The sequence below is a fragment of the Heloderma suspectum genome, chromosome 3, assembly GCF_057233095.1.
Source record: "Heloderma suspectum isolate Gila_16-S chromosome 3, 16-S_ref, whole genome shotgun sequence".
NCBI lineage: Eukaryota > Metazoa > Chordata > Lepidosauria > Squamata > Helodermatidae > Heloderma > Heloderma suspectum.
In genome coordinates, this window is record NC_139460.1 from 210244564 (window position 1) to 210269206 (window position 24643).

At 46.3% G+C, this 24643-nt stretch overlaps 1 protein-coding gene across 1 annotated transcript in view; it reads right to left on the reverse strand.

Moving 5' to 3' along the window:
• The window catches only part of CTNNA3 (catenin alpha 3), a 1165030-nt gene that overhangs the window by 46883 nt on the left and 1093504 nt on the right, over window positions 1-24643 (reverse strand). Inside the window, exon 15 of the mRNA XM_084845397.1 lies at window positions 2607-2712. Coding sequence (XP_084701523.1) covers window positions 2607-2712 — 106 coding nt within the window. The remainder of the gene's footprint in view (window positions 1-2606; window positions 2713-24643) is intronic.

A 24643-nucleotide genomic window follows, 5' to 3' on the forward strand; every position in this document is an offset into this window, starting at 1 on the left:
GGTAGTACATACCCTGGTCTCCTCTCGTTTAGACTACTGTAATGCGCTCTATGTGGGGTTACCCTTGAAGACAGTTTGGAAGCTGCAGCTGGTACAGAACCTGGAGGCTCACCTGATTAAAGGCAGCTGCTGGTGAGATCACATCACTCCAGTGCTGAAGGAGTTGCACTGGTTACTAGTTGTTTTCCGGGCCAAATTCAAGGTGTTGGTTTTGACCTTTAAAACCCTATATGGTTACGGCCCAGCCTATCTTAAGGAGTGCCTCCAGCAACACCAGACAGGCTGCTTAACAAGATAGGCCTCAGATGGCCTTCTCTCTGTCCCAACAACCAGGACAGCTAGACTGGTGGGGACAAGGGAGAGGGCCTTCTCTGTGGTAGCCCACACTCTGTGGAACTCCCTCCCTAGGGAACTCCGCCATGCCCCCTCTTTAATGAGCTTCCGCTGCGCATTAAAAACGTGGTTGTTCAGGCAGGCATTTGGGGTGGGTTAGGGTATTTTAGCAAATGTTTTTACTGAAGAATTTTATTGTTTTAAACTGTTTTATTATATACTTTGAACATCACCCAGAGTGGCTGGGTGACCAGCCAGATGGGCAATTAATAAATTTAATAAATAAATAAAAATAAACAAGATTGTCTTCAGAGGCCCTCCTCCAGAGGCCCCCACCAAATAAGGCGAGGTGGTTGGCTACTAAGGAGAGGGCCTGTAGTTGGGGAGGGGGCTAGGGGGATCTGTCCCCCTAAATTTTATCTGCCCCCTTAAATCTTTTTACAAACAAATAATTAAAAAAGCAGTTTATAATTCTGTCTTGGAGGGAGCAATCCTATGGCCGCTAGTCAGTGGCTAGACGGCCATAGGATATGTGGTTTTCTGGGAACCAACCTTCTCCGCTTCCGCGCTGCCTCGCAGGCAGCATGGAACAGACTCGCACTCCGCATTGTTGGAAGAGGAGTATAGAGCAGCCAAAGCGGGGGAGGGCAGATATGCCGGCATGACACATCCAATGTGTCGTCCAGCAGCTTCCTCCCGGCTCCCGCACTCTGCCTTCACTCAGCTAGACAACCAAAATTGGCTGTCTAGCCACAAATGCAGGGTAAAAGGAGCACAGAGGGAACAATCCGCTCCGTGCTTCGCCTGCCCTACATTGGATAGGCAGTTGCCTCTGAGTTCAGAGGCAGCCAACTATCCCCATAGGATTGCGTCCTAATAGGCCTGAACCAAATGAACTGTCCAACCCACTTTTTTTGTCCCCCCTCCCCTGAACATTTACGCTGGTACAGGGCAGGCCTGCTAAGGAGAAGGCCTTTTCAATGGATGCACCTCCAGTTGTGGGATGCCCTCCCTAGAGAGGCTGCCCTGACACCTACATGGTGGTCTTTTCAGTGCCAGGTAAAAACCCCTTTATTCTCCCAGGCAATAGTTCCTTCAGTTTTTCTTGTTTAAAATCTGTGACTGTATTTTTAGAAGTTTACACTGCTGCTGGTTTATACCTTTGTTTTGGTTTATACTGTAGTTTTTCACTTTTAAAAGGTTTATCCTGTGTTTTGTGAGGTTGCTGTATTTTATGGTTTTAACTGTTGCCAACTGCCTAGAGAACTTTGGCTATTGGGTTGTATTGAAATGGAAGGAAGGAAGGAAGGAAGGAAGGAAGGAAGGAAGGAAGGAAGGAAGGTGCAATCTGGCTGGGGCATGCTGTGAGTTGTAGTCCTTCTTTTTATGTCTAAACATGCATAGGACTACTTCTTACATAAATTAATAATAGCAAAACTCCTGAAAAGCATTGGATTATGGGCCAGACCAGTCATGTGTGTACTTGCCCACTGGTGTATAAATCAGGGGTATGGGTCTGTGTTCTTTAATATCACAATGAGCATGGGAAAAAGAAGAGTGACAGCTGCCTCCTCAACCGCCTCACCTCACCACATGTGTTTTAAGTCATCCCCCACCCTCAACCTGCATAACATCCAGTATCAGCACTAAGAAACAATGGTTTGAAGCAGCTGAGCACAGTGTGATAAGTTTTGCATCTTCCCCTGTGTGCTTGTTTTGATATAAAACGGACAACCTCCCCGCCCAACTGAATAGGCACAATGCATGCTTAATAAACACACACACATCTAATTTGCCCTTGTATAGACCATTATTTATTTTTAGCCTAGGTGGACTGCATATTAAAAGTCACATAATATTTGTTTCTGTAAGAAACAAGAAATTGACACATTGTTTCTTTTCCCATTTTTATTTATCTAAAAACTCTTTCGAACCTATAGTTTTCAATACTTCAATTAATGTTGGAAAAAGTAAGATAAAGGAATGGGTATTTTTACAAAGCCAGTTACGGGGTTTTTTAAGCAATTTTACCAAGACAGTTCAAGTGGGTTGACAAATCATGAACTGGTCCCTGAGTTCCTGGTGTGATCACTTACTCTACATCAGGGTGGCCACCTGCGATCAATGTTAGGTGTTCATCTGACACAGAAAATAGACTCTTGGAGGAGGAGGAGCCACAAGCATAAAGGTACTCTGAGCATTTCTCTGAGCATGGGGGTAGATGTAATAAACAACCATCTGTTTAGCATGCCGTGGAGTTAGAAATATACTACCTGGTTAGAAATGAGCCTTGCAAGCACATCCATCCTCGATCCTGACTCCGAGATCATTTTTGCTGCATTAATCACATCCGATGTATTTTTCAGTGGACCTCTACCCCTTTAATTAAAAAAAGAAGATATTATGAGCATTAACCCATATTTATTACTATGCTGGACTGGAATAAACACAAGAACAGAATTCTGAATGCAAACCATCTCTGAGAATTAAAGTCAAACCTTATTTGATTTTAGTATCCTATGTCCATGGCTTCCTTTAGCAGAGCTGCACAGTTTTGTTTCTTGCTTATTTAACTGGACATATAGTCATCCTATCTTTCCCAATCCTTGATCATCAAAAGCCTGTTGTTTTTTAATGTACAAATGTCTAATAACACTTCCAGAAGACACCAAAGCAGAAGTCCCACTGCTTTCACTATGAACATTTAAATTTAAATGTTAGCATGTACACCATCAGTAAACTTGTAGAGCACCTATAAATGAGCTACCTAGCACTGTTTGGGTTTCAGCTTGGTGAATGCAGATTTGCTAAGCAAGCAACTACAAGGAATTGTCAATAAGTACTTGATTATATGAAGTTTCCTAATCCAGCTTTGTGCCATGCTCACTTCAATATGTGATCATTAATTAGGCATGAACAGATGACTATATTTCCAGTCCATTTTTGAATTTCATTCCTAAATCTGTTCCATCTCATCTCTGCATTAATCTGTAAATGTAAGAGGTTGTATCCAATGTTCATTTCACAAAGTCTCATTCATTTCAATGGATCTACTCTAAGTAGGACTGATTTTGGATATAACCTCGGGGGGGGGGGATCTGCACAAAAAAATCATATTTAAATATTATCTTCTTACAAAATGTGCATTTCTAAAGATATTTTATCAAAAAATCCCGTGAAGCTACCACTGTGGCAGTCAGAAGAAAACTGAGTGGGAAGGCAGGAGCTATGACCCTTAGGGATGTATGAAACCCCCCTTACCTGGCTCTGCCGGGTTCCGCTGGGGGGGAGGCGTTCCATCCCTCCCCCCGGAATCTTTGCTGGGGGGGAGGCGCTCTGCGCCTTCCCCCTGGAATCCTGGCCAGCCAGCTCCGTTCCGCGGGGATTCCGCGGAGCCGCCGGCCGGCTCAGCCAGCAGCCGGACATCCGGCCGCTGGCTAGCAGGGACGCAAATGGCAGTGGCCATAGCCGCCATTTGCGTTCCTGTATTCAGCTGTGATAGGCTATGTAAAGACTTACGTAGCCTATCACGTCTGGGTTAAAAAAAGAAAAAATGCATACGCAAATGGCGGCGGCTACGTCCGCCAGCGTTTGTGTTCCCTATTTTTGGTTGCCTTAATCTACGTAAATATTTATGTAGACTAAGACAGCAAAACTAAGGGGGAACGCAAATAGCATAGTAGAGGCTATTTGCATTCCCCTTTATTTTCACCATCTTAGTCTACGTAAATATTTACGTAGACTAAGACAGCGAAAATAAGGGGAACGCAAATAGCGTCCGCTACGCTATTTGTGTTCCCCGTTACTTTCGCCATCTTAGTCTATGTAAATATTTACGTAGACTAAGACAACCAAAAATAGGGAACGCAAATGGCGGCGGCTGTAGCTGCCGCCATTTGTGTACGTGTTTTTTTTTTTTAACCCAGACATGATAGGCTACGTAAGTCTTTACGTAGCCTATCACGAATGGGGGGGGAAGAAGACTGCAAATGGCAGTGGCGGCGGCAGCAGCCGGTCGGAAGTCCAGCCGCCACCGCCGCCTCTGCTGAAGCTGCCGCTGGAGCCGCCTCTGCCCGGAACATCTGCCTCAGGTAAGTCTCGTCCCGGGGGGGATCTGCGGGGGCAGGGGGGTGGCAGGCCATTCCGCCACAGAGTTTGGGGGGCTGAATGCACTGGCATTCGGCCTCACTGAGATCTGTGGCGGAATTCTCTGACATCCCTAATGCCCCTTGAGTGTACAATCCAAGGGTGCAGGTGGGGCTCCTGGTAAAACTAGCCTGGCTATTGAAGTCTCCTGAACAGGGCTCTTCACAGGTGGGGAACACATTTGTGTGATTGCACAGAGACCTCGAAGAACAGGGCAGGCCAGGGAAACAGTTTGCTCAGGCAGGTTGGGAAAGTGGCAGATTAACACCACACACACACACACACACACACACACCGTTTGTGTCATTCCCTGCCTGTGAGCTTTTTTACATGAGGAATTTATTGTACACTCATCATTCCCTACTCATGGTTGTGTACAGGTTCTTTACATGACATCGTGATCCCTTCTGTTTTTAAACAGCACTTTCAGTGAGATTTTAAGACCAGAGAAAATGTAGTAGTATTTGTGAAAGCGAAAGACAATACTTTTGCCTCTTGTGTAATTGCACTATTCCAATAGACCATAGTGCCACCTAGAAATTAGGCAGGAGAAAAGCAGGAAATGAAAGAAACATGTGGTACTCAGATCTCAATTTTGCACTGGTTACCAGTTGTTTTCTGGGCCAAATTCAAGGTGTTGGCATTAACCTTTAAAACCCTATATGGTTCTGGCCCAGTCTATCTTAAGAAATGCTTCCAACAACACCAGGGATGCCGCTCAATGAGATCAGCCTCGGTAGGCCTTCTGTCTGTCCCATCAGCCAGGACAGCTAGGCTGGTGAGGACAAGGGAGAGGGCCTTTTCTGTGGTGGCCCCCACTCTACGGAATTCCCTCCCTAGTGATCTTCGACATGCCCCCTCTCTGATGAGCTTCTGCCGGGCTTTGAAAACCTGACTGTTCAAGCAGGCATTTGGGGTGGGTTGTGGGTTGTGGGTTGTTGTTGTTTTTATTTTTAGAGTAGTGTTGTTTTGTTCAGTCAATTATGTAAATTTGTTGTATTTCATGTTGTTATTTGTATTGTACACCACCTAGAGTGGCTGGCTAGCTGGCCAGATGGTCAGCTAATAAATCTGATAGATGATAGATAGATAGATAGATAGATAGATAGATAGATAGATAGATGATAGATAGATAGATAGATAGATAGATAGATAGATAGATAGATAGATAGGATTAATAGCCTCATGAAGAAAAGCTCTGTGTCTGAGAAAGCTGTCATCAAGCACCAGCGGGGTGCCATTGTTTTCTCCTTCTGTCTGGCATGCAGCTGAACTGCATCTTAAGGATGGCTGAAGGATGAGTGAAGAGCAAATACCGTGAGTGCCTGGAAAGCAGCTGTGGATCAGTCAGCAGCACAGTGCTGCACAGGCACAGCTGCAGCTGAGGTCTTTGTGTGGAGAATAGGAATGTCATGTGTGATGCAGATGCTGGGAATGATATTGTCTTATGCCCAATGGGATTTCACAGTGTTTCAGTTCTGATAAGTGGTGGCAGACTGGAGGTTTTTTCCCAATTTCATAAATATTTGTATTTTTTTGTACACATTAAAAATACTTTTTTTTTTTTTAAAGGAAAGAAATTTGGGCCAGGTGATTTATGCAAATGGAATCATAGGCGGGGGGGGGGGTTCCAATTTTTTGGCTCCAACAATTTGCACAAATGGGATCTTTTTCTTTTGGGGGAGAGTCTTTAAATTTGCACAAGTGGGGTCTTGCGCAAGTCCACCTGTCCACTATGTAGCCCCGCAGACCCCCTGCTCCTGCATCAGAAGGGGAGGGAGCCAAAAGCAGCAGTAATTACTCCCTCCCCCCGCCTTCATTCTTCCCTCCATTTCATCCTTTCAAATTGCTTATATATATTACAGATCCCAACACTGCTCTGTATATCTGACAGCTACCATGTTCTCCAACTCAGACCTTTAAATCCCCCAGTGACCTGATGCCAGGGGTGGGGTGGCGTGGGGTGGGGTGGGGTGGGGGTAAACCACATAGTGTGTGGTTTTACAAGTATGGAATATGGCTCTGCTGGGGTAAACCACATAGTGTGTGTGGAGAGGATGAAACTGACAAGGATATTTACAAGAGGGGAATATCCCTCCATGGGGCTACATAGTGGGACAGGTGCCCTTGTGCAAGACATTTTTTATTTTAAAATTCGACCCCATTTGCACAAACCAGCGGACTCCCTCCCCCTGAAAAACAAAACATTTGCACTATTAACAAACCAACCAACCCTGAAATGCACGTACTGGATTGACTTGTTAAAGATCAAATCAATGCTGGGGGCCGGGGGGGAGGGGAGATGAAATCCACCAGAGCCAAACTGGTAAAATCCATCGGGTTTTCACTCCAAAATGGAATTCTCATACATCCTTAGCAGAGAGTGCAGCCAGAAACCAGCCTGAGCTGCACACTGATCAGCTTTCCGCATTCACTCTCCATTATTGCACCAAGCAGGCTCAAACAACTATAGTCCTTTAATTTTTTTTAAAGCTTCCATTTAAAAGCCAAGGAAATAAACCTTCTTCCATGTATTTGAAGAAGCTGTGAGAGGGGAACAGGCGGCAGGCCTGTATTCCCTCCGAGTTTTAAAAACAGCAAAGCAGGTAAGAAGAAATAAATAAAACATCTTTGCTGTTTGCTGTGTGTGTGTGTGTGTGTGTGTGTGTATATGTGAGTGTTTAAACAGGTTTCTACCTAATGTGGCAATCAGGGAAATGTGTAGGGGTTATGAGTAATCAGTAGGGAAATGTGGGGGTTACGAGTAATAAATAAATGTTAATAAATGTTCTATTGAGCTATGCCTATGGAGGTTTTTTGGTTTCAGTTATTTTTGGCAGACCTAGGCTGCAATCCTATACACATCACTTTTAACTAAACATGCTGTGTAGCATGGCTCCCCCTTTGCCAAATGACTTGCAGATCTAGCTCCCAAATGGTATTTGTGGGGATTGGGATTTTAAATCCTCCAATACACTTTTGAAAAATTCCCTGCATAAGAGTTAAGATTTTGGCATGGGCAACTGATGCCTGCCTTTTCATGTTGAGCTACAAAAGGAGGGAAGTGATCCTACACTTTTGATAGGTAGAAGAGGGAATGTTAACTGATCTGCTCATGCAGGTATGAGGAAAATGCATGGATGGATATTCCCTTTCTATTACAAGGAAGTTGTTCTCCATTATATCAGGCCACCCTAGCCTTACCGCTTTGGGGCAGTGTAATCAGTGAGGTTACCACCTTTTTTCCTAGTAGAGGTCCTATGTGGCATTTTGCCCTGGTTCAGAGGTTCTCTCAAAATATATTGTCAGTACATTGGCAACCTGTGGTTACCGATCTACTGTATATATAGTTAAGATTTTTCACAAAAACAGATATAATCATAGAGCTTAATACTTCACTCTCAATATGAATGATACAGAATTCTTATTTCTAGGAAACATTCAGACAAAATTTGTCTTTTTTGTCTTTTCACTATAAAAGTATCAGGATAACAGTTGTTGTTGTTCAGTCGTTCAGTTGTGTCCAACTCTTCGTGACCCCATGGACCATAGCATGCCAGGCCTTCCTGTCCTGCGCTCTCTCCCAGAGTGTGCTCAAGTCCATATTCATTGCATCGGTGATGCTATCTAGCCATCTCATCCTCTGCCGTCCCCTTCTCCTTTTGCCTTCAATCTTTCCCAGCATAAGGGTCTTTTCCAGCCCAGGGAGTTTTCTCTTCGCATTAGGTGGCCAAAATATTTGAGCTTCAGCTTCAGTATCTGTCCTTCCAATGAGCAGTCAGGGTTGATTTCCTTTAGGATGGACTGATTTGACCTCCTTGCAGTCCAGGGGACTTGTAAGAGTCTTATCCAGCACCACAGTTCGAAAGCATCGATTCTTCGGCGCTCAGCCTTCCTTATAGTCCAGCTCTCACAGCCATACGTTGCTACTGGGAAAACCATAGCTTTGATTATTTGACTATTCTCTGGAAATCTGCATTCAGTTGGGTATCTTCCCCTTTCTCCCTTGCTTTTCACTTCCCTTCTTTCCTCAGCTACTTGTAAAGCCTCATCAGACAGCCACTTGGCTTTCTTGCATTTCTTTTTCTTTGGGATGGATTTCGTTGCTGCCTCCTGAACAATCTTACGGATCTCTGTCCATAGTTCCTCAGGCACTCTGTCTATCAGGTCTAATCCCTGAAATCTATTCCTCACCTCCACTGTATATGCATAAGGGATATGATTTAGGTCATACCTGAATGATTTCGTGGTTTTCCCTACGTTCTTCAATTTAAGCCGAAATTTTGCAACAAGAAGCTCATGATCTGAGCCACAGTCAGCTCCAGGTCTTTTTTTTACTGACTGTATAGAGCTTCTCCATTTTTGGCTGCAAAGTACATAATCAATCTGATTTCGATATTGACCATCTGGTGATGTCCATGTGTAGAGTCGTCTCTTGTGTTGTTGGAAAAGAGTGTTTGCTATGATCAGCGTGTTCTCTTGGCAAAACTCTATTAGCCTTTGTCCTGCTTCATTTTGTACACCAAGGCCATGCCTGCCTGTTATCCCAGTGATTTCTTGACTTCCTACTTTAGCATTCCAATCCCCTATGATGAAGAGGACATCTTCTTTTGGTGTTAGTTCTAGAAGGTGTTGTAGGTCTTCATAGAACCGACCGACCTCAGCTTCTTCGGCATCAGTGGTTGGGGCATAGACTTGAATTACTGTGATGTTGAATGGTTTGCCTTGGATTCGTACTGAGATCATTCTATCGTTTTTGAGATTGTACCTCAGTACTGCTTTTCCCACCCTTTTGCTGACTATGAGTGCTACTCCATTTATTCTAGGGGATTCTTGCCCACAGTAATAGATATAATGGTCACCTGAATTAAATTTGCCCATGCTTGTCCATTTTAGTTCGCTGATGCCCAAGATGTCGATGTTCAATCTTGCCTTCTCATGTTTGACCACCCCCAACTTACCTTGATTCATTGATCTTACATTCCAGGTTCCTAAACAATATTGTTTTTTACAGCATCAGATTTTCTTTTCACCACCAGACACATCCACAGCTGAGTGTCCTTTCGGCTTTGGCCCTGCCGCGTCACTCTTTCTGGTGCTACTTGGAAATTCCCTCTGCTCTTCCCCAGTAGTATATTGGATACCTTCCGACCTGAGGGGCTCATCTTCCGGCGTCATATCTTTTAGGCTTGTGATACGTTCCATGGGGTTTTCTTGGCAAGAATACTGGAGTGGGTTACCATTTCCTTCTCCAGTGGACCACATTTTGTCAGAACTCTCTGCCATGACCTGTCCGTCTTGGGTGGCCCGGCACGGCATAGCTTATGGCTTCACTGAGTTATGCAAGCCAGTTCGCCACAACAAGGCAGTGATCCATGAAGGGGCAGGATAACAGGACTAAATACAAAACTTGTGCATGCATAAATTCAAACACATGAAACATTCAACATCATTCATCCTAAACAAGACTTCTAAGCAGAGTCAAGTACAATTGTTAGTTCTCAGTGATAATCAATATCAAGCTTATCAGGTTGATTCTACAGACAACACGTCAGGGAAGCTGATCCAACAGGATAGCTCTCACTGTTGCATGTTCAGAGTCTCTGTTATATACTTTTTGGATGCTATAAAATATGTTCAGAGTATTTTCACTACTATATTGATGTTTCTATTTTTAATTCATAAATACTTTTGGAGCTCGTCAGCCCTGAAGTCTTCTAATTACATAGGAGTTTCAAAACAGCTTTGAGTAGATGACGCTCTGGACAACTGACCTTAGAGTAGGGGTGGACGAAACTCACTTACCTGTCCTCGAAGTTTTTCATGGGGGGGAGGGGCTTCGCTGCTCCCCCCGCGAAGTTCAGGCCGGGGGGGAGGCTTCCCACCTCGCCCGGCCGAAATTCAGGCCGGGGAGGAGGCGCCTCGCCTCACTCGGCCGCGAACTCAAAAGTTTTTTTAAAAAAATAATAAACGCCCCCGTGATAGGCTACGTGACGATTAACATAGCCTATCACAGCTAGATCTGCAAAGTCAGCCGTGATAGGCTATGTTAATCGTCATGTAGCCTATCACGGGTGACTTTAAAAAAAAAAAAAAGCGCGTACGCTAATGGCGGCCCCCATAGGGAGCCGCCATTCGCGTTCCTTATTTGGTCGCTGTAGTCTACGTAAAGATTTACGTAGACTACAGCGACCAAATAAGGAACGGGAATAGCGGCTCCCTATGGGGGCCGCCATTATCCGTACGCGCTTCTTTTTTTTTTTTAAGTCAGCCGTGATAGGCTACGTGACGATTTACGTAGCCTATCACAGCTGACTTTGCAAATCTAGCCGTGATAGGCTATGTTAATCGTCACGTAGCCTATCATGGGGGCGTTTTGTTTTGTTTTCTTTTATTGGAATGGCGGCGGCGGCAGCCGGTCAAAAGACCGGCTGCCGCTCCCGCCCCGGACGAACACCCGCCGAACCGCCGGCTGGACCCGCCGCCGGGAGGGACATTCGCCAAAGGTAAGTCCCGTCCCGGGGGGGGGTGCGGGGTGCGGGGGGGTGCGGAGAATTTCTCCCTGAAACTTGTTCGGGGGGCCAAACACGTTGGCGCTTGGCCCCCCGAAGTTTCGGGGAGAAATTCTCCGCCATCCCTACCTTAGAGTCCAGCTCTTCTGCTGCTCCGCAAAAGGAGTTTTTCTTCCAAGATCTTATCCAGATGGTACTCTAGGTTCCCCCTTTTAATTCCAGGGGAAGATGAAAAGGTTTTTCAACCTTTTAAAAGCTGTTCAAGGGGGCGACCTGTGGAGCTTCCGCAGGACGCTTGCCAGGGCAACATGGCTCTGACCGGAAGTCCTACTAGTATACTACTATATCAGTGTTTCTTATCTAATATTTCTAAGGATTCACTTCTACCCTAAATCTTCATATGTTTGAATATGATTGTTGAATTTCAAAGCTTCCTATCAATATAAATGACCATAACAACATACTTATGCAAACATGTTAGCCTTTCTTGACATGTTACAGGTGTGTTTGTGAAACAAAAATATTTCTTTGATTGCATCCTGTCTTGTGAGCTTGTTTTCTTATTATCTGTTGTATTTTACGATCTGGGATGAGCTTTCTGGTTACTTTATCTGATAGCACACCTGGCTTTGTTATAAAGCTACTTGTTTTATAGTACCCTTTTTTTACAATGTTATAGTACCCTTTTTTCCAATGTTACAAATTTAACATGAGCAGCTCTTTGTCTGGATTCCTTTCTTATGAGTAAAGGGTGCCAATGATCAATCACCAAGCCTCAGAAATGAGACACCTTTATTACTCATGTGTCAGGAGGCCAGGCTGTAATGCATTAGCCATTGGAATCCTATTTCTAATTCCAGAATTCTCTTGGAGGCATTTGATTATAGAATTTCCTAATTTGGCAGCAGGGGTTAGATGATGCAAATATGAAAGATTTGCCTGGTCTGCCATAGCTCTGCTTTTAACAAGAATAAATTTAGTAACAGTGCAGTATTATGCATGTCTGCTCAGAAGCAAATCCTACTGAGTCCAATGGGACTTACTCCCATGTAAGTATGTATAGGATTGAAGTCTGAGGGTTCTTCACATGGACCTTTTATCCTGCTATTGAGATTGCTCACTTGCAGACGTTTGTGGGTCCTTTAGATGAAGTTGTCAACCTCCAGGGCATCTCCTGCACTAAATGACCTTTATTCCGTTTTTTAAAAGATCAGAGATAATGAGCTATCAAATTACCATGCCTGAATTCTGCCTGAGTTCCCTCTGTGAAAAAGGAAAAGCCGCAATAAGAGGAGCTAGACCGTAGCGCCATCTAGCAGCTGTATAATGAAACATATGGAAGACTCAGATAAGGGGGGAAAGGAAGGGGGGAAGGAGGGGGGAAGGAACCATGTGTAAAGGGAGTCTGTCGTGATTCTGCATTTAAAATGGAAGCAGAAAGCCCCATTTTAAATGCTGGACTTTAGGCTGGTGTGGAGATGCTCTGAGGCTCTTCCTTGTATGCAGATACAGTGAAAGAAAAAAAATGTAGTTGTGGAATATCTGTCTATCATGTAGCTGTTAAAGGCCCAGGAGCCCTACCAAAAAAATAAATGATAGCAAGACTTCCTATATGATGTGATATTCCAGATAAGCTCCCTGGGATGATGGAGTGCCAACAAGCACCCTTACTCAATGGCAAAAATAATAATTGTAATCATTGTGTTTTGGAGGTAGTCCAGTTTCTTCTATATATCATTAATACAGTGTTCTCTGTTGCTTTCCTTGCTGCATTGTGTAACCCAAAGTAGCTTCAAAAAGACAAAATACACATAGAAGCATATTAACATAAAGAAATCAAATCAACAATGTAAATTAAGTGCTTAAGACCACAGAATTTAAATTAGAATGGAGGCAGGAGAAGCCATGGCTGCAGAGTTTTCTGTCAATTGTTGTGAACTGGCAACTTTGACCATATCTGAGGGATTTTTTATCCTATTAATTGCATTTAAACATAAGAACACACCTCCAAATACCAGAATAATATCTCAGAAATTTACATTTAAAGAGATAGATTATAATTAAGAGATGCCATCACACCATCGCCAAAGTTTATCACAGTGGAACACAAATCTGTTTGCTAACCCTGTATTATTTACTGCCAGGGAGGGGAGAGGCACTTTGGGGATTTTCTTTCTTAGGTGCCAAAAGATAACATGACCATCCTTGAGTACCGTATACCAGGTCTTGCCGGGTGGGGGAGGCATTCACTGGTCCGCCTCAGGCAGAACATGTCTTGGCCCAGCCCTGATGAATAAGGACAATTATGTTCTGCTTCACAATGCACACGAGTCCCGAAGGTGTGGATCAGGTCAGTTCACATCAGAACTGACATAGATCAAATTCTTCAAGCATCCCTCTCCTTAATGCCACTGATCCATAGTTAAATCTAGAATTGACCAAATCCAGGAAATGAATATTTGCTCAAAACAAAAGAAGGAGGGGGGGGGGGAACCAAATGCCTCATTTCCCATGAATTTTTAATAAATGTATGCCACCAGGGACACATTTACAGTGAATTTTAAATGAACAAATAGAGTCTCATTTTAGCCAATCCACTCATTTATTGAGAGGAAAGAGATAATACCTTTCTAATTATGTTCTGTTCAAAAGCAAACAATGCAGCTTGAATTTCATTCAGCCAATCCTTGAAATTACTTCTTGGATATCACCTGTGAATTAAGGTGATAAATTATTGGCTAGATCATTTAATTTTCAAGGACCCTAGTAGAACAGCTGTCCTGTCCCCAGGATAGGCATGGCTGGGCACTTGCTGAGGGCCAACACCCCAGCAGGGGCCTTCTCCCTGGAGTTGCTCCTTCACCACTGCAACTTGTTTGTTCATTCTACCTCTCGCTCTGACCCAGACAATGGTGGTAGTGGTGAGAAGAAAGAGCAGTAGATGCCACTGCCAACTTGTTCACTGGCTCAAGCAAAGGGCTGGGTGTGCCTGATCTCGTCTGATCTCAGAAGCTAAGCAGGGTCAGCAATGGTTAGTACTTGGATGGGACACCACCTGGGAATCAGGCTTCCTGCATAGAGCAAGGGGTTGGACTCGATGGTCTTGTAGGCCCCTTGCAGTCCTATGAGTCTATGATTCTCTCTGCCTGTCAAGCCAGCAAGTAGTAGCAATGATGACAAAGAGGATAAGGAACAATAGCAGCTTGCGACAATGGTGATGAGAAGGTAAATTCACTGAGGGAGGGGGCCCATGGAAACTGTCTTGCCCAAGGGCCATCCAGTGCCTGGAGTTGGCACTGATCAGTGATCTGCCCACAGCCCTAAAGGCATAGGTGATAGCAGAGCAACATGGTAACTTGGCACTGACAATTGTGGGGCATGCCTTTACATCCTACACCCATTCCAAAGTCCAAACCCATGCATAAAATCTCAAGAATCGTGAAAGAAAAGTTTCTATCAGCTCTGAAATTACATCTTACTCATTTTTAAATTACACCATGGGCCACACTGGGTCTTCTTTTCTACTTCTGCCATGCCACCAAACACTCTCTCCCCCCCCCCTGCTTTTTGTGGCTGTTTTTGTTTAACATAACCTCCTTTCTACAAAGCTTGCCGGCTTTTTTTTTTGTAACTTTTTGGTTAATCCTAACAAAGGGATTATCCTGTCAATGTTTTGTTTTATTCTGATGGATCAATGTAGCTGCAAACATCTTATAAATAGACCAATTCACTTTAAAATAGCCTTTCCCATTGCAAAATCACAAATTATCTCCAAGGCACTGATGACACATCCTGCATCCCTACTCAGAAGCTTCAGCTATTGGGCAGCATAGAAATGTGAAGAAGAAGAAGGAGAAGGAGAAGGAGAAGGAGAAGACGACGATGACAGCTGGCAGGTGGGACAAAACACCATAATAATCAGGGACATTGATCCTAATGACAGTGGGAGTCAGTGCTGCTGGTAGGATTTACAGGCCTAAAATATATGTGATTAAATGTTCACACACACACTGCCCATACTGTCATGTCCGCCTATACATCAGGAAGCCTGAGGCATAAGGCGCTTAAACTGAGGGAACTGATAAAAGCTAAAGGGCATCAATCATTCCTCCAGTTTTCCAAATCAGACTAGACTAGGCATTTCTGCAGTCTGGTTCTGGCAATATACTAATTGTTGAAGGAGAGGAACAACAACAAAATGAAATGATTTTAAAGAGATACTATTGGCATGGAAAGGGGATGGACAAAGAGATTGACCATCAAGGAAAAAGCACTCCTCCTCCTCCTCCTGGGCTGGGGACCATAGTTGATGGTGGGAGGAGCCCCAAAACCAGACTGGAGGAAAATATTCAAATGGACAGCTCAAACCTGGCCAGCCCTGCCAAGGCAATCCACCCAGGAACCACACAGTAGGAAGCATACTAATTCCCCTTCATGGCTGGGGCTGGGAATGAAGTCCAGGGGGAGGTGGGAGAGAAGCAACACACACACACACTGCTATGGCTGCAGGAGGTGGCATATAAGAGTAGGAGGAAACAGCATACATATGGCAGACAGACAGAGCCTCATCCCAGACATCTTATCATCTGCAATCTGTTCAGTGTGAATCAAATACCTTTTTGTTCTCCCTGGCCTTTAAAGCTCTGAGCATGAACTGTTAATCTGCTTCCTTCAGTTGTTGGTCTTGTTGGTTTTTAAAATGTCTTTTTTTTCTGACTTTGGGTTTTTTTTTTAATTTGTTGTTTATCCTATTCTGAACCACCTTGGGAACAAATGGGTTGAAAGGCAATATATAAATGCTTTAGGGAGCAATCCTATGGCCACTAGACAGCAGCTAGACAGCCATAGGATATCTTGTTTTCCAGGAACCGACCTCCCCCCACTTCCACACTGCCTTGGAGGCAGCAAAGAACAGCCCCATCCTCCGTACTCATAAGAGGAGCATGGAGCAGCCAGAAAGGGGCGTGTCTGGGGGCGTTCCGGGGCAGGGAGGGCGGAAATGCCTGTACGACACATCTAGTGTGTCGTACAGCAGCCTCCTTCCTGCTCCGTCCTCCCACGGCTAGACAGCCCCAATTGGCTGTCTAGCCAAAAATGCAGAGCAGGAGAAGCGTGGAGGGAACGATCCCCTCTGTGCTTCTCCTGCCTTGCATTGGATAGGCGGTCACCTCTGAGTTCGGAGGCGGCTGCCTATCTGGATAGGATTGTGCCCTTAAGGGTGAAATCCTATGCATGTTCAGACAGAAAAAAGTTCTGCAACTCCCAGCATTCCTCAGCCAGCCTTGGAATAAAATAAAATAAGTTAGTAGCTTCTGAAAGCTAGGAGATGCCTCTCCACTGGACCCTATTTTGTATTTTCACCCAAGACAGATTTCCCCTGAATTCTTAGTCACAATGTGATGACTTTGAATGCCATTTTTTGAAAAAGGAACAAAAATGAGTAGTACTTTTTCTACTAAGTAGCATATTGGCTCAGAATATTCATTCTCAGAATAATAGTTTCTGGCTGCACAGATTTGCATTTTCTTGGCTGTTTGTTTGTTTTTTAAATGTCATTGAAATTGTCATATTGTGAATGCAACTTCAAAGCTCCTAAAATATTCTGAACAGATGGATGTCACATAGGATATTCAATAAAAGAACTAGGCTCAGAGCCTTATTCCTTTTTTATTTATTAAAAAAAAATGAAGGAGGGACTTTGATCTGATATATATTGGCATAAAATGCTAGAGGGAAGTAGAAAAACTGTTAGCCATATTCAGTTTTAATCAAGGTCACTATAGAAAAAAAAAACTGACATTGTAAAGGCATGTTGAAGTAGAATCTGAAAGGAATTTTAAATTTTCTAGCAAACAAAAATTATTACACAATTTTCTGTTATATCTAACTGCACACGTTTCCTCCATTGAAATGTCTCTCAAAGCCAATAATACATTTGCTGATTAATAACTCTGAGAAGTTTGAGGTTGTGTTCTCCTCCACAACTGTTGCTTCTCTGTCTCCCTCCCTCCCCCTGCCTTCTACCCCACACTTCTTCCTCCCTGCTATGTTTGGCAAAGACAATGAAGCTGCAAGTATTGTATTCAGGGCCATAGCGTAGCAATGTCATTCTGCTGTTACCAATTGCTCCAAAGCAGTAAGATTATGTAGGACATCATTACCTAGAAACAGACCAATGTGACTCAACTATTTGACAAATACAGTTATAGGGCATGGGAAAGGCCAAGAAAAAGAGGTGTGTACAGGTAGGAAAGGAGGAAGGATGTTGGCAAGAGATGGGGGTCCCTTCCTTCTCCTGCCCTCTTCGCTTTTTCTCTCACTTAGACACAGGATTGGTGGTTCACTGCAAAAGAAAAGCCAATCCCATGTTCTGCTCATCATCTCTCGATCATGGTTCCAATGAATGCCAAAAAGACACTGGCAAGCCTTCTATGTGAAAATTGCGGGAGCAATAAAGATGTCCTGTTCAGAAAAGGTGGGACAAATTGTTGGGTTAATGCCAACAGCATTCATGTTTGGGAAAACCCTGTGAACACAGTGGGCAAAATCCACCAAATGTTAGTCATGAGACTGACTTTAATGGCTTAAATCCAACAGAGAGTTGAGCTTACTTGAGCCCATCAAAATCCATGGGCTTAAGCATGCCTAAACCTTTGTTGGATTTAGGCCAATGGTCATTATAGTCAGCTCTTACTGAATTGTGCTCAATGTAGCTATGACTGGAAAGAAGAGATTTCTTTCCAGAGCTCTAGGGGGTGGGGATGGAAGAAATAACAAAAAAAGTAACTGTGACTGACACTAAACCCGTTAAATATAGCACTTTGCGAGTTGAACTTGTTCTTTCATTTAAAGCAATTTTTTGATATTGCTATCATCCACTCTCAGTGCTGCTTTCTTTAAGAGAGATACTGTCATTGAGATATTCCATATCTTTGCTTTCAATCTCAAAGTCTCTTGTCCGTGTTAGATCTCACTATATGACTCCCTTAAGATACAACAAGGGTTGCAAAATAAACAAACAAACATATTACTGCTTCTCCTTGCTCTGTGAAAAGCTCTCTCTCAACTATTCCCTTCTCTCCTTTTGGGAGGGGCTGGGGGAAGTCCCCTCACCCCGCGTCCAGCTTGCCTGGCCGTGGGGGGGGATGTTGCGGGTGGGGGGGGAAGGGCGGGACAAGATCGAAGGCCATTGGCCTTCGCTCCCGACATCCAGGTGGGGTGGGGGCTGAGCCGGCTGATACTTAGGCCTCCCCGCCCCCTTTCCTCATTCATTCTGGCTTTTCGGGCTCGAGCAGCAGCATCCTCAACAGCAGTGCATGGCTGAGGCACCGAGAAGGCATCGAGGAGGAGGAGGAGGCAACGTTTGGCTCAGCGGCGCCGTAAACGGCGCGCTCCTTCTCCCGCAGGCCTCAGCATTCACGGGTGAGTGAGCAAGGCGGTGGTGCCGTGAATGGCGCGTCCCTTCTCCCCAGGCCTCGGCCTTAACGGGGGAGAAGCAGATGAGGTGGCGGCCCCATAAACGGTTCGCTCCTTCTCCCGTGGGCCTTGGTATTCATGGGGGCAGAGCGGGCAAGGTGGCGGCGCCGTGAAAGGCGCGTCCCTTCTCCCTCAGGCCCTGGCCTTTGTGGGTGAGAAGCGGATGAAGCAGCGGCGCCCTAGACGGCGCGCTCCTTCTCCCCTGGGCCTCAGCCTTCTGGGGTGGGGGAGGCGGACAAGGCGGTGGCGCTGTGAATGGCACGTTCCTTCTCCCCCGGGCCTCAGCCTAATCAGATGAAGTGGCCATGGCCAGCCTGCCAGGATGCAGGTAGGCCGCCATCTTTGCCTGGCAGCGCGCAGGCCCTTGACGAGGGGATTCCAGCGGAGCGGTGGCAGGTGTGGCGCCTTTCTTCTCCCTCAGGCCTTTCTTGGGGGGATTTTTCCCATACCCTACAGTGGCCCATTTGGCCAATATAGCAGGTCGGCCTACCAGCTAACGATCACCCCTGAGTAGCATGGCCTTGCTGTGCTACAGGCGCTTCCTGCACCTCCAGAGAGGCCCTTAGGGCTGGGGATTTCAGTGGGCAGCAGCTAAGTGGCCTTGCCGCCCCTGCAGAGGGAAGGGGAGTTTCAGTGCTACGAAGCACCCTGAATTGCCTTTGCTGTGGGTGGCAGCAGAGCGGCCTTGCCTGCCCAGAGAGGGGTGGGGGGGGGTTCGCCCATGCCTCCTGAATGGCCTGCGGTGCAGTAGTAGTAGTAGTAGTAATAATAATAATAATAATAATAATAATAATAATAATAATAATAATAAAAATATGTGGCGGAGTTCTTTCCCCACACCTCCAAGCAATCAGTCAAAGGGCTGGATGTGCCCAATCTTGCCCGATCTCAGAAGCTAAGCAGGGTCAGCCCTGGTTTGTACTTGGCTGGGTGACCACCTGGGAATCAGGCTTCCCGCATTTAGCAGGGGTTTGGTCCCAATGGTCTTGTAGGCCCCTTCCTACCCTATGATTCTATGATCTTTGGTGGCCTTGCCTGCCCAGCGTTTTTTGTATTTAGATGGGTAGACGAGTAGGAGAAGACAAAAAAAAAAAAAGGAGGGGGGGGGGAAAGTGCCAAGTTGTATCTAGGATATTCAGCTATCATTTTCTGCATGGGAAGTGCTCGTATTTTGTTTGTTATTAGTCTCTCCCTCTCTTCCAGAGAGATCTTTTAGACGATCTCTGGAAGAAGATATAAGGGCTTTATCTGGCCAAATGAATACATAGCATCAGGGCTATGCACGGTGAGCAGATTTCTTCCGTTCTCACCCTCAAAGGAAGGAATGGGGACATGTGCATGTGGCCCCATTGCTGCGGGGGAAGTTGTGTTTGGGTGGGGAGGTGAAGACACTGATGCCCCTCTACAATTCAAAGGGTTGTTTCCATCCATTCCCATCCCACATAGAAGGTCTCCTTTCCGCGGGGAGGCAGCTTCGAATTGTGGTCTTAATTTTTCAGGTCAGAGTGCAAGGTCCATAGACGGGGAGGAAAATGGACAAAAGTAAGTGAGAAGAAAAGAAAAGTGAGCAGGGGGGAAGGGGGACGGCTTGCCTGAGTTTCCGACTCGGGCCTTTGAGCCTTTGAGCATATCACAGAGCCCCCTTATTGTTAACAAAGTCTGGGGCTTGATACCCAGCTTCCCTGGGTAGGGCATGGTGAGAATCTTTTCTCACGTCCCTGGTAGAGCCATTGCCAACCCCCGTGAGGGGAGACCGGTAGCTATGTGGGTTTGGGGTTCTCCTGTTTTCACACCTCTCTGGCAGCTTAGAATACCAGCTTGGTGCAGTGGTTAAAGTGCCATAATGGGACTTGGAGATATGGTTCTAGTCCCCACTTGGCCGTAAAGCTCACTGTGTGACTTTAGGCCAATCCCTGGCTCTCTGTGTAACCCGCCTCACTGGGTTGATGATTGTAAGGGTTGTTCTTTGTTCATATTGCGAGGCAGCGGCTTTAGTATTCACGCCAAGGGCATGCTCGGGAGGAACAGGTAGCTTCTGCTTTGCTGAAGCTAATACAAGGTTGCCCCCCCATCTTTGTTTGTTTGTTTGTTTGTTTACTCCACAGTCGGTGGCAGGAGTCTGTGCCAATTCAGCTAACTGGTTAAATTTATTAAGGTTACAACTGTGCAGTAACACGGGAGGTATGAAACACTACCCGGTTAGGGTCAATGTATAGGATCATCTGGTGCGTAGTGCCATGCCCAAGGGCTGCCCTATGATCTCTTGAAATCCCGTTTTTCAAAATTCTCTTATACACAGCTTGGCCCATGCAGGTTGATTCAAGGCTTTACATCCATTCTTAAATTCCTTGTGCGTGAGGGGCAGGCCTCCATTCAGGTTATTAAACCACAGTCCTCCCACAATCCAATCCTTATGGATCAGGTAGTAGTATTGAATTTGCAACACCTCCTGCGTAACGCCTGTTTTTCTCATGAGGCATACAAACGGCAGGTTGAGCACCAGTGCCAATGTTTCATCTAATACCCGGACGCTGGAAATTCCAGAAACCACGCTAAGAGGCTCTCATTGAGTGTTGTGTATTTAAGTAGTGTAAGCCATGCTGCACTTCATGTCTCACATGACAAGGGCCTTCTGTACCTGGGTTAATAGGGAGCCCGGGGGTGTTGCTGTCTCATTCAGCTGCAACAGTTGTAGCCCTCCTGGTAGGGGTGCACGAAAGTCACTTACCTGGTCTCGCAGCTTTTCGCGATGGGGGGGAGGCGCTTCGCTGCTCTCCCCCCGAAGTTCAGGCCGGGGGGGAGGCTTCCTGCCTCGCCTGGCCAAAATTCAGGCCGGGGGGGAGGCTTCCCGCCTCGCCCGGCCGAAATTCAGGCCGGGGGGGAGGCTTCCCGCCTCGCCCGGCCGCGAACTAAAAAGTTAAAAAAAAAAACGCCCCCGTGATAGGCTACATGACGATTAATGTAGCCTATCACGGCTAGATCTGCAAAGTCAGCCATGATAGGCTACGTAAATCGTCACGTAGCCTATCACGGGTGACTTAAAAAAAAAAAAAAAGCACGTACGCAAATGGCAGCCCCCATAGGGAGCCGCCATTCCCGTTCCTTATTTGGTCGCTGTAGTCTACGTAAATCTTTACGTAGACTACGGCGAAAATAAGGGCAACGCAAATAGCGTTGCCCTTATTTTCGCCATAGTCTATGTAATCTTTACGTAGACTACAGCGACCAAATAAGGAATGCGAATGGCGGCTCCCTATGGGGGCCGCCATTAGCCGTACGCGCTTTTTTTTTTTTTAAAGTCACCCGTGATAGGCTACGTGATGATTTACATAGCCTATCACGGCTGACTTTGCAAATCTAGCCGTGATAGGCTACGTTAATCGTCACGTAGCCTATCACGGGGGCGGGTTTTTTTTTTTAGTTTTATTGGAATGGCGGCAGCGGCAGCCGGTCGAAAGATCGGCTGTCGCCCCCGCCCCTGACGACGACCCGATGAACCGCCGCCGGGACCCGCCGCCGGGAGGGACATTCGGGAAAGGTAAGTCCCGTCCCGGGGGGGGTGCAGGGGGCGGGGGGGTGCGGAGAATTTCTCCCCGAAACTTGTTCGGGGGGCCGAACACGTCGGCGCTCGGCCCCCCGAAGTTTCGGGGAGAAATTCTCCACCAACCCTACCTCCTGGTAGTTTACAGTTATGGTCTTGTGTCCATTCCTAAAGTGTGGACTTTACTGCTCGGCATCACTTTTCTTGTCCTTACAGTTATTTATTTATTTATTTTTCTTTAATCAATGTATTGGACATCAACCCGTGCGCATGCGTTCTCATGTCCGGACACAGCATGTTGTTTCAAGCTGGTCATAGCGCATATACGTCAGGCTGCAGCTCCCTGAGCAGCCTGTTCCACAGTGCATGTGTTCACGGATTGACCGGCGCAGCTTGTAGCGAGAGTGCTTTCTTCCCACTCCGTTCCATTATGGGTTGGTGCGTGTTCCCCTGCAGGTTCCAGTGCTGCATCTACGAGGGAACAACTTGTGGGTGGGAAAGGCAAGGACCTTTCCTCGATCATGCGGCACATTTGCCAGCTATAATGATCATCTTTCCAGCTTGCCTCCTCAACTTTACTGGAGGAATGCGCTTGGTTAGATGGCTGGAGTGTGTGTGAACCAGTGCGGGTGTTCATCTGTGAGCGCAGCATGGTTTTCTGTGCCCGTCGGAGGGCCTCCTCAAGCAGCGGATCCCAGCTTGGGCTTAGCCGGTATGCCACCATTCAGTGGTTGGCAGATGCGGCATGCGCTTGGAACACCTCCTAGAAGGTAATGGGCTGCTAACCCAACTTATATCATTACCAGCTTCGGAGGGTGTGGTTAGCAGAATGTGCCTCACCGGTTGCTGACCAGGGGCAATGGGTTGGAACAATCACAGGCCCCTCAGTCCACCTTCATGGTGGACAGGCCAGAGAAAGCTCAGAACACCAACTTGGTGTGCCAGTGTTTGAAGCCAGGGTGGCATCACCTCGAGGGTGGCAAAAGCTGATGTCGCCCAGTTTTAGCTGTACCCAGCAGCTAATTCCTGTTGTTAATTTTCCCCCTGATCTTTGAATTGGATATTTATAAGCCCGTGTGTTAATCAGAAAATAAAAGTCAACCAGCTTCTTTATTAAAAAAAAAAAACTTAGAGGTTTGCTGTGCCATGCTTCAGCATTAAGTAGAAGAATGGTTAACAAACATTTAGAGTGCTACACGCAGGTCCTAATATTCATTTGGTGTTTCATTGTGTGGCTTCTAACTTACCTCGCGTTGCTTCCCCTGGTGACTTTTGAATGGAGACAGTCTTGGAGAGTAGATGACAAATTGTTAAGATTTTCTCTGTGGCAGTTGATGGGAGCTGTTTGGGCCTATATGTATAGCAGGAGTTTTCTTATTATTCAGCTTCCTTTACTATGCCCAGTGCTATGGCAGTACAGGAGATGTGTCCAATCCTGGCCTTTAAGTAAGATCTAGTCTAGGCTCTTTTGCTCTTCTCTTACCCTACCCATAGGATATCCTGCTAAAGTAACTATAGTTTTGGCTTCAGCTTCTTCCCAAGCAAAGGCCTCAGCTTCCTGTTCAGCTGGAATTGATTCAGGACTACGATCAATTTTCAAAAGCCCATGAAAGGTACTGCCCAGACTGTTTGGGCAGGCTTGCTGCACTGGCCTTCTGGGCTAAAGATGAAGGGTGTGGCCGACAACACTGCTGACTTCCTGGTCAGGCAGGTGCTCCAGGGTTGGTCTCGGGGATCCCTGGCGCCTCCAGACTCCAGAGCCCTTCTGTTGCCAGACATATTGCTGGGTTTACGGGCTCTGTGGCCTTTGGTTACCTCACCACACGAGGCTTGGCAGTTTAGTGATGTGCAATTTCCCCATCAAGTGGTCTTTATTCCGCTGAGGAAGTCCAAAACCGACCAGGTCGGGAGTGGGGTTAGCGCGTCGCTGTTCCCAGCCATGTTGCTGGACCTTCATCCGGTCACCACCCTGGGGGCCTTTTTCTCTAGATCTGGAGGAGTCTCCCCGGCCCTTTCCTCTGTCTTAGTGACTCCTCTCCCCTGACCAAACATCAATTCTGGGTAGTCACTCTGTGGCCTTGAAGGTGTTGGGCTTGCACTGTGTCTCTGGGGCTCACATCAGACAAAGTGCAGGCTGTCGGCAGGTGGAGCTCCAAGGCGTATTGGGCCTCCGCAAGGCCCCTGCTGGGCCTTTTCGGACATGAGGATGCTGGTGTTCACATGTTTGTCTCTTGTTCTTTCAGATGTCCGGAGTGCGAGGGAACCGGTATGCGTGCTCATCTGGGGGCACAGCATGGTTCTCTGGGCTAGTCAGAGTGCCTCCTCATGTGGCGGAGCCTAGCTGGGGCTCAGCCGGTGTGCCACCATCCAGTGGTTGTGCAGACGTGGCATGTGTTGGTGTGCCTCCTGTCCACATTCTTCCAGCAAGGGCTGGTGAAGGTTTCCCCGCAGATTCTGGTTCTGCACATGGAGGGAACGATTTATGCCTGCTGAAGGGCAAGGCCCTGATTCTTCAAACCTGAGATTTATAGCTGATTCAGTGTTGCTGGCCCAGAATTGCCATCATTGGGTCCATCCTTCTGCCAAGAGGGGCACGGAATGACGGTTGTGATCCCTGAAGATGGTGGTCATCTCT